Below are 14984 nucleotides of genomic sequence, written 5' to 3'. Positions count from 1 at the left end.
GCACTCATATTTTTGAACTGTGAAACCGTGAAATACAGCTTATATATATATGTATATATATTTATATATATAAGCTGCATTTCACGGTCACACTATAATATATATATTTTGGCAAGTGGCTATCAAATGGTAGCCTTATACTTAAAAAATGCCATAAACCGTGTATTTAAGGACGCTAGGACCCATAGGAATTGAGGAATGGGCGGGTTATGCAACGCGCACATCGCAGAGTGAATGTTTCTATGGGACAAATATACTAATAACAAGTTGTACGTGGTCGAACTCGCGGAAAACCGCCAGTCTGCTGTGTATACGGACTTCCCGGAAGTTCGTACGTGCAGGAAAAGTTGTATAAACTTGCGCTTATCTCAAAAAATCCCAAGGCGTAGGAGCCCGTACCGAATGTATTTTAAAACAAAAAAAATTTAATGAATTCGTTAATAATCTTTGCCCACAGATAATGGTTATATGCCCAGACAGTAGACTATTAGACAGTCTTGTTGAAGCCCGCCACCTCCTAGCAGTCGTGTCACGTGGACTGAACGAATATATGGAACTGAAGCGACTTCGATTCCCGCGATTTTTTTTCCTCAGCGACGATGAGTTGCTGGAGATATTGTCTCAGTCCCGAAATCCCAAAGCTGTACAACCCCATCTGAGAAAATGCTTCGAGAACATTGCTAAGGTTAAGAATAATCATGACATCGCATCGGAACACTAAATCGCTTAGCGGCACGTCTTTGTCGATAGGGTGGTAACTAGCAACGGCCAAAGCCTCCCACCAGACCAGACCAGAGAAAATTCAGAAATTATACATTCCCTGAGCGGTTTCTGCGCGACATCGCATCGGAACACTAAATCGCTTAGCGGCACGTCTTTGTCGGTAGGGTGGTAACTAGCAACGGCCAAAGCCTCCCACGAGACCAGACCAGAGACAATTCTGAAATTAGAAATTCTCAAATTTCCTCTGCAGGGAATCGAACCTACTAAAATTCATAGCGCTCACCGTTTAGTAATTCATCACATCACACATATTGAAATTTAAATATGTAATTTGGTATCGGCTAAACTTTGCCTCGGGACAGCCGAATAGGAATTGCAGTTATGATTGAATGCGAATATATGTATTTGTCTAAGGTAGTACAATAGCTTTTTTTTGTAGAGCCAGTACTACCGCCATACGTATTCGGTTCTGAAGGGCGTGGAGACCGTGTAATTACAGGCACATACCTACGCCCCACCTTTTTTTTGAGAGAAAATGCCTGACGCATACCACTCCGTTGGGGGAAACGGAGTAGTTATTTGGGACTTGCATCCACTAAAACTCTGTGTGTCCCTCGATAGACCTATTAGTGAGAGCACGAGATTCTCTTGCGTATTCACCGCACTCTCGCCAACACTACACGGCACGCCACCTTCTTAGGCCTGTCATTAGTTGGGTGACAAACTTCAAACTACGCCTCACCTTATCTCTTGATGGGTGCAGGGCAACACATTGCAGGACGTGTTCCATCGCTCGCCTAACTCACTTTAAAAATCCATTCCCTGAAAAAACGTAGGCAAGTGACTGACCTTTTGACTCCCTATAAAATTGTTCGTAATACTTTGGATGCCCCTGACCTGCTTTATCAGATAAGTATCAATATTCCGCATCTTATTCCGAGATACATAAAGTCGAAAACCTTCGCTCCTTAATTTTCCAATACTAACCCCAGGACAATTCTCACCTATTAAAAATTTGATTACAAATGCTAATATGAGTTTATTTGTTTGTTTGTTGCGCTTTAACCCTTATCTACTAAATAAAATCTTGCATACATGTTTATTGTTTATTGTTATTAGGTAAACAAAACAGGTAATAACTAAAGGTAGATCGAAATATTAGTAATAACAAGTTTGTTCTAAGCTACAACCCAAAGTTTGTGTACACAACTTGGATATGTCGTGAGGGTGTTGAAAGACACCCTTTTCACGAGAGTCAAACTGCTTCAACTTAAAGAGTATATTTTTGGAACAGGTCACTTTTGAACCTGACCTAAAGATAACGCAGATGCATTCAAGCGAGGGTGAGATTGTAGACCTGAAATACAAATTTTATCCATCATCCAATGTGGAGCAATGGCTTTTGCTTCTGGAAGATACCATGAGACATACCAGTTAGTACAATAAATAGATCTTTGTCATCACAGAGCATTGATATACCAGTGGGTAAAGCTTTGGCTTCCATTGTGGAAGGCTGGCTTGTGAAGGAAAACATCATGAACAAATTTTTATGATTTTTTTTAGTGTTTTTACCTACACTTGGAGAAATTATCAATGTTTTAAATTTAACGCTTCCTACTTGATGACGCTACAAGGCTGATGTGCAAGGCATATGCCAATTTCGGCATCGACGGTAGGAGAGCCGTAGCTTAATTGGATAAAGCGCACAGGCCGCGATTGCCACAGAGTCACAGGTTCAAATCCTGTTCCGAAAATTTTTATATGCATTTTAAATTTATAACATCATGAAGAAAATCGTATGCTTGAGAATTCGCCATAGTTTTCTGAAAGGCCTGTGAAGTCTGCCAATCTACACTTGGCTGCCATATGCTCTTTGTAACACGTTTTGAAATTAACGTCCAGTCTGACCTACATATGAAACGTGGCATTTCTGCTTACTGTCTCATCTATCTGTCTGTAAAAAGGTATAAAGGTGTAATATTTTATTCAGTCATTCATTGTAAAGCCAACATCTCATGCTCCGGTGTCGGAGCGAAACGTGCGTAGAGAGTACACTGCTGAAGATCATATGAGGCGTGGCATTCAGTACATTGGAGTTTAAATACCCCTGATATCTGCTAAAAAAAAAGCTATAAAAGGCGACACATTTGGCTAATTTTTCACGTAATCATTATTCATTGTGAAGTCAACATCTCCCGAGGATGCTCCGGTATTGGAGCGAAACGTACGTACTACTGAAGATCTGTTTGGGGTGGAGTATAAATATTGAAGAAATTACAATTTGCACCACATAGATTCTCTTGCTTTTCGAGGAGTATAGCTCAAATCATATCTCGATTTCCATAATCTAACATGGGATGCCGCAAAATAACGACTGCTTTCTATCTAATATTAAAAAAGTGCTGTAATCATTCTTTCCTTACTAGAAATTTATTTCAAAATTCAAAATTCATTTATTTCAAGTAGGCCTAATATAAGCACTTCTGAAACGTCAAGTCTGTCTGTGTGTAGTGACTCTACCACCGGTTCGGAAGGCAGATTCTACCGAGAAGAAGCCGGCAAGAAACTCAGCAGTTGCTCTTTTCCAACATTAACAATTTACATTTTACATTTCAAAATTCATTTTTCTATCTTGTGAGAGATGAAAGCGGAGCCGGATGCTTCCAAGCAACCTTGTCATTAAGAAATTCATCAATTGTATAATAACCTCGCTGTAATAAATGTGTTTTAACACATTCTTTAAACTTATGCATTGGTAGGTCCAAAATTACCTTAGGAATTTATTTATTAAGAGCACTAACAACATGCATATTACACGTTATTTAACATAGCACACACACAAAAACATGGACTGATTGAATTACAAGTGCACATTGCATTGTAATTTGACCATAAATTTAACGCACCGATAACTTTTAGAAAACCATTGTTTTTTTAAATGTAATTTTTCATTTTTCTAGTACGCCTTACTCTAGTAGCAGCAATGGATGAAATATATACGATGCAGCGTGCCGAATGGGTGCTGCGTTGGCCAGGTCAAGTCGTCATTGCCGGCTCGCAGACCGCTTGGACGGCTGGAGTCGAAAACGCCATCTCCGAATACCAGATGGACATATTTTATGAAGAGAACTTGCAACAGGTGCATCCGTCATATCAGTTTTGGCTTTTGGGCAATAGAAACATGAACCCTGGGCAGTAGTTTTTTTTTTTTTAATTTGGTTGTTTGATCTCCTTTATTTATTACTTGATTTGAAACGGTATACTTTTAAGGTGTTCCAATTGACATCAAGATCTAGTTTAATATTTTTTATTAGTATTTTTGTCTCTTAAAAAGTTCAAAGTTTGTATTAAACGTAATCTTATAGAAAAGTCCTATCTTAATATATAAAAATCTCCTGTCACGATGTTTGTCCGCGATGGACTCCTAAACTACTTAACCGATTTTAAATTAAATTGGCACACCGTGAGCAGTCTGGTCCAACTTAAGAGATAGGATAGCTTAGATCTTTAATTATAGTCACAATTGTATTTTATTGCAAATGATTTGTCTATAATTAATTGACAGTCACATGTTATATATATATATATATATATATATATACTATATAGTATATAGTTATATATATATATATATATATATATATATATATATATATATATATATATATATACTCATTTAAGGCTTAGCGATACTGAATACTTTAAAAACAAAATCAAACGCAGACGAAGTCGCGGGCAACAGCTAGTTATAGTATAAAGGACTACGTAATCGATAAAAAAGCTTGGTTGTAAATTATTGTTCTACCCAGGTTGCTCTTCTAATAATTTAAAATGACATTGTGAGATGGTGATAACAAAAAAAAAACACCCGGCTAAGTTTGTTGTGGGCTTCCTAGATCCTAGATCTCATCAACGCTTTCTCACGGGCATGATCGTCGCCAAGCGTGCGCGTTAATAAAGAAAAAAAAATGATGTGGTGTTTTGGGACACCAGGTAGGAACGAAGTTCCTTCGGCTAAAGTAGAATCGACACAAATTGCAAAAAAATCGTGCTCAATTTTATGTAGGTTTTCTTGATTTTTTTCTAAAATTTTGCTGATTAGTTTTTATTTAAGTACAAGAAAGTATTTAGGAAATTCAGTATTTTAGGAAATAATAAATTACTTAAAATAAAAAAAACATCGTAATTCAAATTATCAACTAAAATAATTTGTTATTTGTTATATGTCTCTTTATTTTTGTTTGACAACATAAATTTACATAGAAATAGAAAAGATTGTCGCGCCTGCGCACGTCTCATTAAACGGTTTTATTCCACGCACTTTTTTCCACGGATTTTTTCTTACGGTTTTACTATCACAATTTTTTTCAGTTCGGTCGCGCAGCAAAATCCCTATCCCCTCCAAGCCTGCCGTAAGGAACTTCGTTCCAAAAAAGATAATATTTATTTCTTGTCTTTTAATTGGTAACATTGATCAACGCAGTCGGTTTTTTCTAATTTTTTTTTATGTTAACTATATTCAGCGCTCATTACACTTCATTAAGTGTATGTAGCGCTGTATATAGTTATAGATGCGCCCCCAGTTAAATGCGGTTGTTTAGAAAACGTTTCATTATTACGTTTCTTCCTTTGTTACACCTGCATCTTTTAATATGTTCCTAAAAATAAACTGTAATGACTTAACCTGGTTTCTTCAGATATATTTTTTATGCTTGTTCAACCTCTTTCTTATGGTCATCAGTTGGACAGCCTGCGAGCTCTGGTGAAGGGAGAGCTGACGTACTTCCAACGTGAAGTGTTATGTGCTCTAATAGTGATTGAAGTACATGCTCGAGATGTGACGAGGACTCTGGTGGATGAAAATGTCAAAAACGTTTCGGACTTTCAGTGGATCTGTCAATTAAGGTTCTCATTAACATTTATTACCTATGAACGTTATGATCGTGTAATTAGATTAAAGTCTGTCATCCCTTTTTAATAGAAGTCAGATTTTAGGTGTTTATAGGTATTGATTGTATTGAAAACTCAGTTTCATTGACTTTTATTTCGCGAACATTTATAATGCTATATTGAAAACTAAGGTCAGTTTACACCAAAATAATTTCATTACTTCCAAACATTGGACAACTCAAAAAATACACTTAACATTCTGGAATCAGCTTAATATAGTAGCTTGATGAGTTTTGACGACCTCCCTGGCGCAACGGTTTGCGCTGTGGATTTTAAGGTAGGAGGTCCAGGGTTCGATTCCCGGCAGGTGCAATGGTCTGGTCTGATGGTAGGCTTTGGCCATGGCTAGTTAGATAAGGTATTTCATATAATGTACCTTTTTAAAATAATAATATTGCAGAAGAAATACTAACCCATTAAAATATACAGGAAATTCACAATTTTTATTTAATATCTTATTTTTAGATACTACCAAATAATAAAGGATATGATACCACTGGAAGATGGTGAGATCCCAGAGATATATCAAGATGAGAATCGTTTAGACACATCAATGTATTACAGACAATTCAGCCAGAATAATTGCGATGTACGAGCGCTGAACTCTGTGTTCACGTATCAGTGCGAATATTTGGGGAACAGGTATTCGAATTTCATCATATCCTAGTATTCGTATTTTGATCGCAAGATTGGAATAGCGCAAATCGTTCGATTTATTAGCTTATCTATACTTCTGTACTTTTTATAAATATTTCAATGTGTTTGTTTGTACATTTGTTTGTTTCTTTTTATCGGTTAACTGGGAATCGTTTCCGCAAGAATTGAAACTAAATTATCTTTGTTAGCTATTAAAGGCTACAGCTAAATGGATTTTGATAAAACTTTGCATAGATGCTCGAATATTTAATTTCTTCGGACGTATGCACGGTTTGCAAGGCTCACAAAAGTTCTAATGATGCAGAAGAAACCTGAGATAAATAAATAATAAATTATTATAGACACTACACACATCGCCATTAAGCCCCAAACTAAGCGTAACTTGTGTTATGGTACTAAGATGACTGACCAATATTTTTATGAATTATACACATAAACACCCAGACATTGAAAAACATTCATGTTCATCCCAGAAAGATTTTCCAGTTGTGGGAATCGAACCCACAGCCTTGGACTCAGAAAGCAGGGTCGCTGCCCACTGCACCACTCGGCAGTCGAAGATAACCTGCTACGACATCAACCTATTATTTTAATTTATTGGTTATTATTAAATAACCAAGAGATAAATAAAAGAGTATTTATATTTTATACCTTTAGCTAAAGATGTTACTGACTTTGCAATGAACAATTGCGAATTCACTTTCTTAGCAAATTAAAAGAAACAAATGAATGCTTCAAAATAATACAATACTTGATATATATTTCGCCACAGTTTGACACTACTTAAAACCTGTTTAAGTTGGCGTTGCGTTTAGATCTGGAGCAATATCTTATATATATATATATATATTTCTTATATGCGTGTGTATGTCACTGAACTCGTCCTAAACGGCTGGACCGATTTGAATGATTTTTTTGGTATGCGTTTTTGTGGCATCCTGGATGGTTTAGATTTACAAATCAGCCTGACAGATGACGCTGGGGTCCGCTAGTAATTCTATAAATCTTTTTCTGTGTCTAAAGTTTACACTTTTTATGCATACAAAATAAACTAAACTAAAAGATAAACTAAATAAATTTTGACCATTATTTTAAAAATTGTTACCCTTTACAGTGGTCGTCTTGTAATAACGCCCCTGACTGATCGCTGCTATTTGACACTTATGTGCGCAATGCACCTTAAGTTCGGCGGAGCACCGGCAGGCCCCGCTGGCACTGGCAAAACAGAAACGACGAAGGACTTGGCAAAAGCCTTGGCAGTACAATGTGTGGTCTTCAACTGCTCAGACCAACTGGACTTTATGGCTATGGGGAAATTCTTCAAAGGGCTGGCAGCGTGAGTTACCAGTCTTCTTTCTACTTTCTTATTCCCCGCTTTGCCACCGCCAGCCGATCCTGCTGGCACTGGTAAATCGGAGAAGACAATGGTCTTGGCAGAAGCCTTGGCAGTAAAATGTGTGGTCTTCAATTGTTCAGACCAACTGGACTTAATGGCTATGGGGAAATTCTTCAAACGGCTGGCAGAGTGAGTTACCAGTCTCCTTTCTACTTTGTTATTCCCCGCTTTACCACCGCCAGCCGATCCTGCTGGCACTGGTAAATCGGAGAAGACTAAGGACTTGGCAAAAACCTTGGCAGTACAATGTGTGGTATTTAACTGCTCAGACCAACTCGACTTTATGGCTATGGGAAAATTCTTAAGAGGGTTTGCCAGGGTCTTACCAGTCTTCTTTTTCTTCTTACTTTCTCACGCTAAGTTTTTTATTCCACTACAACTAAACCTTTGACTGCAATCATGTCTGGTGAAAAGCGGTCTAGCAATCTAGGAAGGTAGCGGGCTAACATGTTAACTCTCATATATTATATTAAAGTCCTAATCAGTTTCTACAAGGCATCGGACCGGATTTTAAATTGCTTGGTGGCATGTACATTTCAGTAGACTGTCAAAAAGACACCGTCGAAGCCTCCCAGACAAAAGTAGGATCGGCACAACAAATCTTCTTCTTCCAATCACTTTTATAAGCCGTCAGTCATATCACTATCTACCTCTCAACATTTCTTAGACACAATCCATTCATCTATTCTATAATCTTCCTCTACTTCTTGTCCTCAAAAATTTTAAAACACAGAGTATGACATTCGCATGCTCGCAATCGGAACGTCGTTGTGATGTAGAAAAAACACTAGCGGCAAAGAAATCTGGACCTAATGTTGATAACCGTTAAGTCGTAAATTCGGTAATCTTGTTTTTGCTCGGAATTCATGCTGTAGATGCATGGATGAATTTGAACTTTAAACCAAGTTTAACCAATTCCATTTTCGCTTACTTTACTGAGTATCGATTATCAAAACCTTCATTCGATTAAAAGCTTACAAATCTCATAATATCTCACATATTTGTCTTCGTTAGTTTCCCTCTAACTAGCACAAGGCGATTTCTGTCTTATTTTCTCATGAGATGTGTTTTCTTTTTTTTTCAAAAAAAATTCAAAATTCAAAATTCATTTATTTCAAGTAGGCCTAATACAAGCACTTTTGAAACGTCAAGTCTGTCCGTGTGTAGTGACTCTACCACCGGTTCGGAAGGCAGATTCTACCGAGAAGAAGCCGGCAAGAAACTCAGCAGTTGCTCTTTTCCAACATCAAAAATTTACATTTTATATTTTAACATTCATTTTTCTATCTTGTGAGAGATGAAAGCGGAGCCGGATGCTTCCAAGCAACCTTGTCATTAAGAAACTCATCAATTGTATAATAACCTCGCTGTAATAAATGTGTTTTAACACATTCTTTAAACTTATGGATTGGTAGGTCCAAAATTACCTTAGGAATCACCTACCTTACCTTTTTACAACCAGAAAACCTAAAAATGAGAATGAGTTTAACTCATTTAAGGCTACATCAAATTAGGCAATTTGAGGCTTAATCTATTAAACTATTAATCTGATGGGGCACCTACAAGAAAATCGCGCTCCCGAACTTTAGAGATCAACAGTTTCCAAGAAAATCCCTTATTTTCAAACAACCCTTCGTTGGAAATTTATTTTAAGTGGCGGAGCGTAGATCTTCAATAAGTCTGTAGCCTTAGTACACATTCGCTTACTCGCAATCGATGAGTCCTGTTTAAATACCAAACCATATACTGTCAAAGAAAAATGCGTCCTATGTCTATCGATTTACAGTCGCATATCCTGTTCTTCTAATTTTAATTTTCATCTTGCCAAAAGCTACAGAATTAAATAAATAAATAAATAAATAAATAAATATACTACGACAATACACATATCGCCACCTAGCCCCAAAGTAAGCGTAGCTTGTGTTATGGGTACTAAGATGACTGATGAATATTTTTATGAATAATATACATAAATACTTTAAAATATATATATAAACACCCAGACACTGAAAAACATTCATGCTCATCACACAAACATTTTCCAGTTGTGGGAATCGAACCCACGGCCTTGGACTCAGAAAGCAGGGTCGCTGCAAACTGCGCCAATCGGCCGTCAAATTGAAAGTAAATTTGGAATTTAGCTACATATTAATAAGATCAATTTCATTCGGTTGCTTAATTTAAAAACAGTCAAAATGTTAATTGTGCTTAAGTCTCGCTAAGTTACTAATTATTTTTAGTATACTTAGATAAATACATACAATACACTAAAAATAAAAAATAAACTGATATTTAACGCTTATATAACAAGCAGTCTATGACATTTCATTCCTTTCTTCTTCGAACTACGCAATGTGTTTGGTACTGTTTACGTTGCAGAATACCCTAGCAACAATTTTTTTTCTCGCATACCTACATTGCGAGCATGATGACTTCTGTTTCATTTTATTTTAGTATTGAAGGACCACATGTAATTTAAGAGAAATGTTCAGTACCCTGACAAGTCGACATGGCTTAAAGGGTGCGAAAAAACAATAAATGAATGAATGAATACACTTATTGCACACCACATAAAAATACAGGAAAAATTATAAATGTATTCTATATATATATAATTATAATTAATAATGTATGTAAAATATTTTTATTTCAATAAATAAATGAAGTATTACAATACTTTAAACTGGCTCCTCGATTGCAAGCGATTAAACCTTGTACTAAAGGTATTCTTATTTAATTCACCAGATTGAATATTCACTACTAGTATTTAGTGTAAAAGTTTAACGAAGTTTGAATTTCTCAGATCTGGAGCATGGGCTTGCTTCGACGAGTTCAATCGAATCGATATCGAAGTATTGTCTGTAGTAGCTCAACAGGTAAAACAAATATTAAAATTCAACAATCTAAAAATATCATCATAAATATCACTGCAGTAGCTCGACAGGTAATAAAAATATAAATATTATGCAACTATATGAAAATATAATCGTAGTTATCACTGTAGTAGCTTCTTAAAGATAAGTCGAAGTTGTTCATCACTAGGCTATCCCCGCTTAAAAAATACTCACGTAAAAATATTATCTGTTGAATTCTTAGGTGGTCACAATCCAGAAGGCTCAAGTAGCTCGCCAGGAGAAGTTTATGTTTGAGGGTGTGGAATTGCCTCTGAAAGCTTCTTGCTCCGTGTTTATCACTATGAACCCTGGTTACGCAGGTAAAGAAAGAGAAGAAGATGCGTTACCACTTATCAAACCGTACCGTTCAACTAGTAGATAACTATTTAGCATTCTAGTTTAAAATCGTTAAAAGATGTTATCCGAGTAATTCAGGCAATCTACATGCTGCAAATTTATCATATCGCATTTTCCTCCGGCACCGGACTTTGTTGTTTATGTCTACTTTAATAGGTTGCGGATTTTCGTCAATAAAGCTTGATGTTTTTTTTTTTTTTAATCTCTGCAAAGCATATTATTTATAATAAAATTATTACTTGCTTTACAACTTTCCAGTTCCTTTTTAGATTTTACATAATTAACCGAAATGTTATAACACCCACGAAAATTTTCACGAGTTTAGTTGAGGAGGCATTTCGATACCAGGTGTCCAAAAATGTGATAGACAGAGATTTTTTAAAAAACAACCTCAGAAAAGTGTCAAAACCATTGAACTAAGAACATAATATAATTAACAAAATTTGGAAAAATATAATTTTATTTATAGTTACAGTCACGGAATGAAAAGGTTCTTCGATTTTCAAATTGATTCGTTCAACGTATCGCGATCGCATATTCCTTTTTGAAACTAAATTACAGAATAAAATCGAGTTAGAGAAAAGAACGTTTAACTGTCCGTTAGTTAGTCCGTAAGTTCAACATTTGCTTAGATCGTTTGACTATTTATCTTGTCAACATGAATATGTTTGGTGAACCACAACCTTAAGTTTTTTATTTTTATTATTTATTTCATATATACATCATTTTTTTTTTTTTTATTTAGTATTCGTATGTAGTTATTTGAATGTAGGTTTATAATAATTTTACACCTATTTGTTCTCGCTCTTGTTGTCCTAATCCTAAGGTATAAAACCTTATGTTGGTTCAGCCTGCCAATATTATTTTTGCTAAAACTATTGTCAATCTGCAGAAGATACTATTGCAAGCGAAAACCGACACTAAGGTGACGAACTTTGTCATTCCGTGACTGTATATTGTATATATGCAAAAGGTTTATAATAAATGGTTGTTTGCAGGTCGCACGGAATTGCCGGATAATCTGAAAGCGCTATTCCGACCTATCGCTATGATGGTGCCGGACTATGCCCTAATAGCTGAAATATCACTGTTCTCTTACGGTTTCTTTGAAGCCAAGATCCTTGCTGGAAAAATAACCACAACGTTCCGGCTGAGCTCTGAACAGCTGTCATCTCAAGTAAAGTTTATGTGATTGTTTTTTATTTTTTGTGATTTTTGTCTCACAATATGTTACTTATAATAATTTACTTGTTGCTTTACGGGACGTCAATTAAACTGAACTAATTTCAATATGCTATAGTATTTAAAATATAATATGATTTAATCGACAGTTGTTAGCAATAACGACGTATAACGTTTAGTGCATAGTCATAACAGTAATAATTATGATATTAAAATGAGCAAAAAGCAATCCGCCATTTTGTGACGGCGGCCATCTTGGACAATTTCCATAAAACATAGCTAACGGCGCTCTTCACTAATTCACTTTGTTTTTTTTTTATAGTATATGAGATATTTTATTATTATATTCTCATTCACAATACCTATTCTTTTCATTATATGGTATTACGATATATTTATAACATTAACTCTAACTTATCCTTACTAATATTATAAATGACAATGTAAGTTTGTTTGTTACGCTTTCACGCAAAAACTACTTAACCGATCCTCATGAAACTTTGTACACATATTCTTGGAAGTGTTAGAAGTAATATAGGATACTTTTTATCCCGACATTAAGCTCGGTTCACACACAATAACTCCGACGAATTATAACCGATATAAATAATTATTTTTGTACTATAGAGGTTATAATATGTGTTAAATTTTGCCCAAAGTGTGGTTGGAGATAGAGAACAGAACTCCTCAGCGGACAGCATCAAACCCCTCATTTAAGGCTTAGATCTACAACTAAATTCAAAAACAAAATCAAAAGCAGACGAAGTTGCGGGCAACAGCTAGTTATATTTATTTCCATATGCTGTGTTTACTTTTAAGAAAACATTACACTTAAATAGAATAGTTAAAATTTAAAAAACGGTTGTTGTAGTGTAAGTGTTTGTAAGTAAACCTAATTAATGCCACAGACAGATAAACACATAGAAATACATCAAACTTGTAAAACCTAGTCGTTTTGCATCGTGGGTTATAAACAAACAAACAATATGTGATTATATTTTACAGGAGCATTACGATTTTGGAATGCGCGCGGTTAAAACGGTTATCCTAGTAGCTGGAAACCTTATCCGTCAAATGCCGGATGGCGATGAACGTCAAATCGTACTACGTGCTTTGCGTGACGTCAACGTACCGAAGTTCCTTGCGGACGACCTTGTACTATTTAACGGTATAATAATTATTACTTTAATATTTTTAACCTTATTGTTTATTTTATATCTTATATTAATAACTAATGTGTATGCAGCGTGTAAATGAAAACCGAAATAATACTTACTTAAATAATAATACGTAGGCTTTAGAGGCACATTTTTTACTTAAGAAACCGAAACGCTATTAATTCTTACTGAAAACAATCAGATACAGCTAACATCATATGCAAAATTGCATTCAGTGACACCTGTCACTTATTTAATCTAGCATACGTGCCATGGGCGTGTCGGTCTTTTATCCTTAATAGGGTTGGTTGAATTGTGTAAACACTTAAAATGTCTTGAATTAGTTTCTTTGGAAAAATAAACATGTTTCTTTTCATTTAATACTTTTACAGGGTGATTCCTTATGGAATATACTTATACACCCTTCAACAATATTGCGTCAATCGGCTACACGTTGTAGCACAAAAGACGCTGTTTTATTTTGTTTAAATAACAATTGTGTGGAAATTCAAATTGGGTTATAGTTGGGCCAAAACAAAGAATATAATTATTTTTATTATTATGTAATTCAAACATAGTTTTTTGATTTTTCCTATCGAACTATATTTAGGTCTAATTAGAATGGGACACGGAACTCGTTAGCACATTCGGTTAATTCAATAGAATTTCCAAATAATCTTAATCTTTCAAAGTAGCTCTTTTACAAGCTATATTGAATTCTGCTTTCTGTGTGAAATCTTGCGTGTGTGATCGAGTACCGTTTTCGAGATAGACAGAAATTGTTAAGACGTAGATAAATAATAGATAATGAAATAGCCTTTGAATGGAATAAAAAAAAATGTTAATGATGTCCGGTAGGTCCACTTTTTTAAGAGGCCAATAAAAATAATAATCCTGCGATTTTTCTTTTGTTTCGTTCAGATATAATATCAGTCTAGATGTAGATACCTAATATATAATGAAATAGCCTTTGAATGAAATTAAAAAAAAAAATGTTAATGATGATAGAGGTAGGTCCACATTTTAAGAGGCCAATAAAAATAATAATCTTGCGATTTTTCTTTTGCTTTGTGTAGGTATAATATCAGATCTTTTTCCGCGAGTAGAAATCCCGGTAGTCGATTACGGTATCATGGAACAGTCTATAAGAAATATACTTGTCAAGAGAGGGTACGACGATTTGTACAGTAAGTTTAATAATAATCAAGACTATATTCTAAGACGTATGGCGACTTTAGTTTCGAATACAGTTCTCACCACCTCATCTCTTCGTGAATGTTTTTGAAGTGTCCCTTCTTTAGAATCGTTGTGATTTCAAACCGGATGCAACGGAAAAACGACAGGTAAGGGACACAAATACAAAAATGTGTAGGATTCAGTCGGCGAGAGAATGAGAAGGAACACATGTGTTTGCGCCTGCGTATTAGAAATTTTTAGTATAAGTGTGTCGATTGTTGATGAATTTTTATTTTGTGTCAATATTTTCATCTCCTTGATAAATTAATTTTAAAATTATAACAACTATAAACACATTTAAATTAACACATATATAGGACAGAGTGAGATAGAAAACATGGATGGAAACTAAATGATAAACCTTACATTTATCTTTATAGTTCTGATACTCTACATCCACCTCAATCTCTCGTAGGCTACTTTTAGTTACAC

General features: G+C 35.2%; 1 protein-coding gene across 1 annotated transcript in view; it reads left to right on the top strand.

Annotated features, from left to right (window-relative positions):
- The window catches only part of LOC120634944 (dynein heavy chain 1, axonemal-like), a 117053-nt gene that overhangs the window by 39916 nt on the left and 62153 nt on the right, over positions 1–14984 (top strand). Inside the window, exons 27-37 of the mRNA XM_039905841.1 lie at positions 458–685; positions 2018–2156; positions 3684–3862; positions 5465–5628; positions 6139–6315; positions 7445–7666; positions 10530–10602; positions 10823–10940; positions 11976–12154; positions 13165–13327; positions 14393–14503. Coding sequence (XP_039761775.1) covers positions 458–685; positions 2018–2156; positions 3684–3862; positions 5465–5628; positions 6139–6315; positions 7445–7666; positions 10530–10602; positions 10823–10940; positions 11976–12154; positions 13165–13327; positions 14393–14503 — 1753 coding nt within the window. The remainder of the gene's footprint in view (positions 1–457; positions 686–2017; positions 2157–3683; positions 3863–5464; positions 5629–6138; positions 6316–7444; positions 7667–10529; positions 10603–10822; positions 10941–11975; positions 12155–13164; positions 13328–14392; positions 14504–14984) is intronic.

The sequence above is a fragment of the Pararge aegeria genome, chromosome 25 (genome assembly GCF_905163445.1).
Source record: "Pararge aegeria chromosome 25, ilParAegt1.1, whole genome shotgun sequence".
Taxonomy (NCBI): Eukaryota; Metazoa; Arthropoda; class Insecta; order Lepidoptera; family Nymphalidae; genus Pararge; species Pararge aegeria.
This window is presented reverse-complemented; position numbering and strand designations above follow the sequence as displayed.